This window comes from Anarrhichthys ocellatus, unplaced genomic scaffold, assembly GCF_004355925.1.
Source record: "Anarrhichthys ocellatus isolate YVR2014 unplaced genomic scaffold, GSC_Weel_1.0 scaffold2500, whole genome shotgun sequence".
In the NCBI taxonomy this organism is placed as follows: Eukaryota; Metazoa; Chordata; class Actinopteri; order Perciformes; family Anarhichadidae; genus Anarrhichthys; species Anarrhichthys ocellatus.
The window spans coordinates 2,806-5,780 of NW_022282474.1; the positions used below are offsets into that span (position 1 = coordinate 2,806).

At 39.2% G+C, this 2,975-nt stretch overlaps 1 protein-coding gene across 1 annotated transcript; it reads right to left on the reverse strand.

Moving 5' to 3' along the window:
- Positions 1-571: 571 nt before the first annotated feature.
- Positions 572-2,277, reverse strand: LOC116378380 (gamma-crystallin M2-like). The gene is made up of 3 exons (XM_031840243.1): positions 2,248-2,277; positions 1,690-1,932; positions 572-847 (listed from the first exon to the last, which is right to left on the reverse strand). Exons 1-3 carry the CDS (start codon positions 2,275-2,277, stop codon positions 572-574), a joined length of 549 nt encoding a protein of 182 aa, XP_031696103.1.
- Between the last annotated feature and the right edge of the window lie 698 nt (positions 2,278-2,975).

Sequence of the window (2,975 nt, forward strand, 5' to 3'; positions counted from 1 at the left end):
GTGCGTGAAGTTGCGAGGGCCCGATCAATGCTGCTCGCAGCTTTAATTATCATTAGAATTCTACTATATCCACTGCTGCTGTTATTACTAGTAGTCATAATGTTTCCATCATTATTCTGCTTACTACTGTTATTATATGAATCATTTCTCTCATATGCATTGAATGTGTTGTAACTGTGTTGTTCATTCTGTACACATGACATCACACTTCTGTCCATCCTGATAGAGGAGGAGGATGATTATGATGAGGATCCTCCTCTGTTGATCTCTGAGGTCTCTTCCTCTTTTCTCCCAGTTAAAGGGATTTTGGGGAGTTTTTCCTGTTCTGATGTGAGGGTCAAAGGTCAGACGATGTCGCACGTGTTCAGATTGTAAAGCACTCTGAGGCAATACAAAATAAATTGAACTGAATTATCTTGCACATATTTGTCTCTGTAGGCAGCAGGTAAGTCGTTTCACTGATGCTAAATAATTACAAATGACTAAAATATGAGTTCTGTCTTTCCTGAGAGAATTAAATCAGGAAAAAGAGAGCTTTATTATGGTGTCGTTTGTGTTTCCTTGGTGACTACTAGTAGGAGTCACTGATGCGCCTCATGCTCATGAACCTCATGCTGCTCATGTCCATGTTCATGACGTTCCTGTACTCTCCAGGCCTCATGTACATCATCCTGCCTCTGTACTGAGGCTGCACGTACATCAGCCAGTGACCGTCCATCACGTGACAGGACATGCAGTTGGACATACGGTAATGATCCATCACATTGTTGCAGTCGTCCATCAGCTCGTTACTCTGGCCTCCGAAGTTCTCCCTCTCGTAGATCTTCATCCTGTACGAGCCGCGGTGCTGAAACAACAATCAATAATCAGAGGTTGTTACAACACCTGTACTCTTCTGTGTACTGTGTTCAAACACACGGACACCCAGAGAAACTGTACTATCAAAATCAAATTCCTTAACACATCATCAGCTCATCCAGAAAGATGAGATGTCTGAACAAAACCCTGAAACATCTTTTAATGAAACAACATGGACGATTTAAGGAGAGAATATCTTTCTTCCTACTTTACAGTTGACAAATACATTAATTCTCAGTGTGAGCTTTTATTGTGAAGGAAGCTCAAAACATCCTAATTTTCCACTTTAATTAGCTGCTGCTGACACTTGTTTGCCTGCTACACCAGATCAATACATTGATTAATGGACATATTCATTGATTATTATATACGAAGCTTCATATATAGATTTTAATCTCCAGCGTTTAAGGAGTTTTAATAGCCTGGATTACATTTGTTTTCATATCATGTGGCCGATTTAAAATATCAGATGATCCATAACATGTGAGAGGTTTTACAGATGATTTAGTTCTTTTCTTAGAGAGTCAACAGGAATGACTGGATGTCAGTGATTTGAAGAAGATATATTCCACTTGTTTTATGAAAATGTTTTTATAAACTACTTAATATAAATAGTATTGGATGTAGTCTATAATGAACTTCTATACTTCACTGTAAGTTATGAAATGATCCTAAAACCTAACATGTTTACTAAACACACAGCTGTGACGACACTAACACTACTACACACTATGATGTCATAGGACGGCGATGTGTGTCACTTCATCTGTACTGTTACGGTCACGTCTGAAGTATATTTCAGCGCCGTGCTGTGATTGGTTGTGTGGTTACCATGGGGATCATGCGACAGGACCTGATGCAGTCGCTCATTCCCATCATGCTGTGGTAGTCGGAGTACTCGCCCCTTCTCAGGAAGAACTGGTTCCCCGTGAAGTTGGTGCGGTCGTAGACCATGAAGCAGCCTCTCTCCACCCTGCAGGACTGACACCTGCTCAGGTAGGACGACATGTCGGCACAGTCGCTGCTGCACTCGTAAGACCGGCCCTGGAAGTTCCTGTCCTCGTAGAAGGCCACCTGACAAGGAGACAGGAGATCAAACGGGAGACAGAAGAAAGAGACCGGAGACATGACGCTCATCTTTCTGTCAGGATGAAAGAACAAATCCTCACAACTGGAGGTTTTCTTTTTTTAGAGGATGTGACTTCACAAGATCCTAATGTTCTTACAAGATCTCATGAACATGTTTCTTATTGCTGACGTTCATGTAAACTAAAATAACTAAATAAGGTGAATAAAGGCGTTAGTTAAAAGCTACAAAGCGTTTAGAAACAGTGACTTATGTCTGTGTTCAGTGTTCCTGTTCCTGTCATGTTGGTCGCTCGTTCTCACCCTGCTCATGTTCATGCTGCTGGAAGTCATGTTGCCTCTCTGGTTGCTCAGCTGGTTGCTGATGTTGCTGCTGTCTGTGGTGGTTGAGTGCTACCTGTGGAGCAGCTGCTACTCTTTATAGCACCTGAGCAGCTGAATCCTTTTGTCCAAACAGCCTGAGCCAGCAGGGCGTCATAAAGAGACGCTCAGCGTTCGGCGTTTCTCTTCGAAACTACAGACAAAGAGCTACAGACAGCAGCTGTGTGTCTCCTTCGGTCCTATCTTCACCCGATTCACTCTACACACCACTCTGGAAAGTGTCACACTATGACATACATTCAAAAAGTACATATATACGTATAAATAAATATATATTTATATATATTTATATATACATACGTGCATATACATTGATAGATATTTCAAACATTAATCTGGAAATATAAATAATCTGAAGACAATAAAAGTGACAGAATGTGTCATATACATTTAAAATCTTAAATTGTAACAAATTATTATTAAACAACATATAAATATATACACATATATATACATTTAAATGTATATAGTGTATATATATATATATATTATATTATATTATATATATGTATAAATACGTCGACAGTAAATACTCTGAAACAAGCAGGCAGAATAATTATTAAAAACGAATGACATCCTTCAATTATTTATCAGATGCCATTTTTCTTTTCACAGGAAAACATATATATCTACAGTATATATACTAATAT

Excerpts from the sequence above, each read along its gene's own strand:
- LOC116378380 (XM_031840243.1), bottom strand. The coding sequence starts at position 2,277 with ATGACTTCCAGCAGCATGAACATGAGCAGG. Across the intron at positions 1,933-2,247 it reads GCAGCATGAACATGAGCAGG|GTGGCCTTCTACGAGGACAG; the intron begins GTGAGAACGAGC and ends TCTCCTTGTCAG. Across the intron at positions 848-1,689 it reads CCTGTCGCATGATCCCCATG|CACCGCGGCTCGTACAGGAT; the intron begins GTAACCACACAA and ends TTGTTGTTTCAG.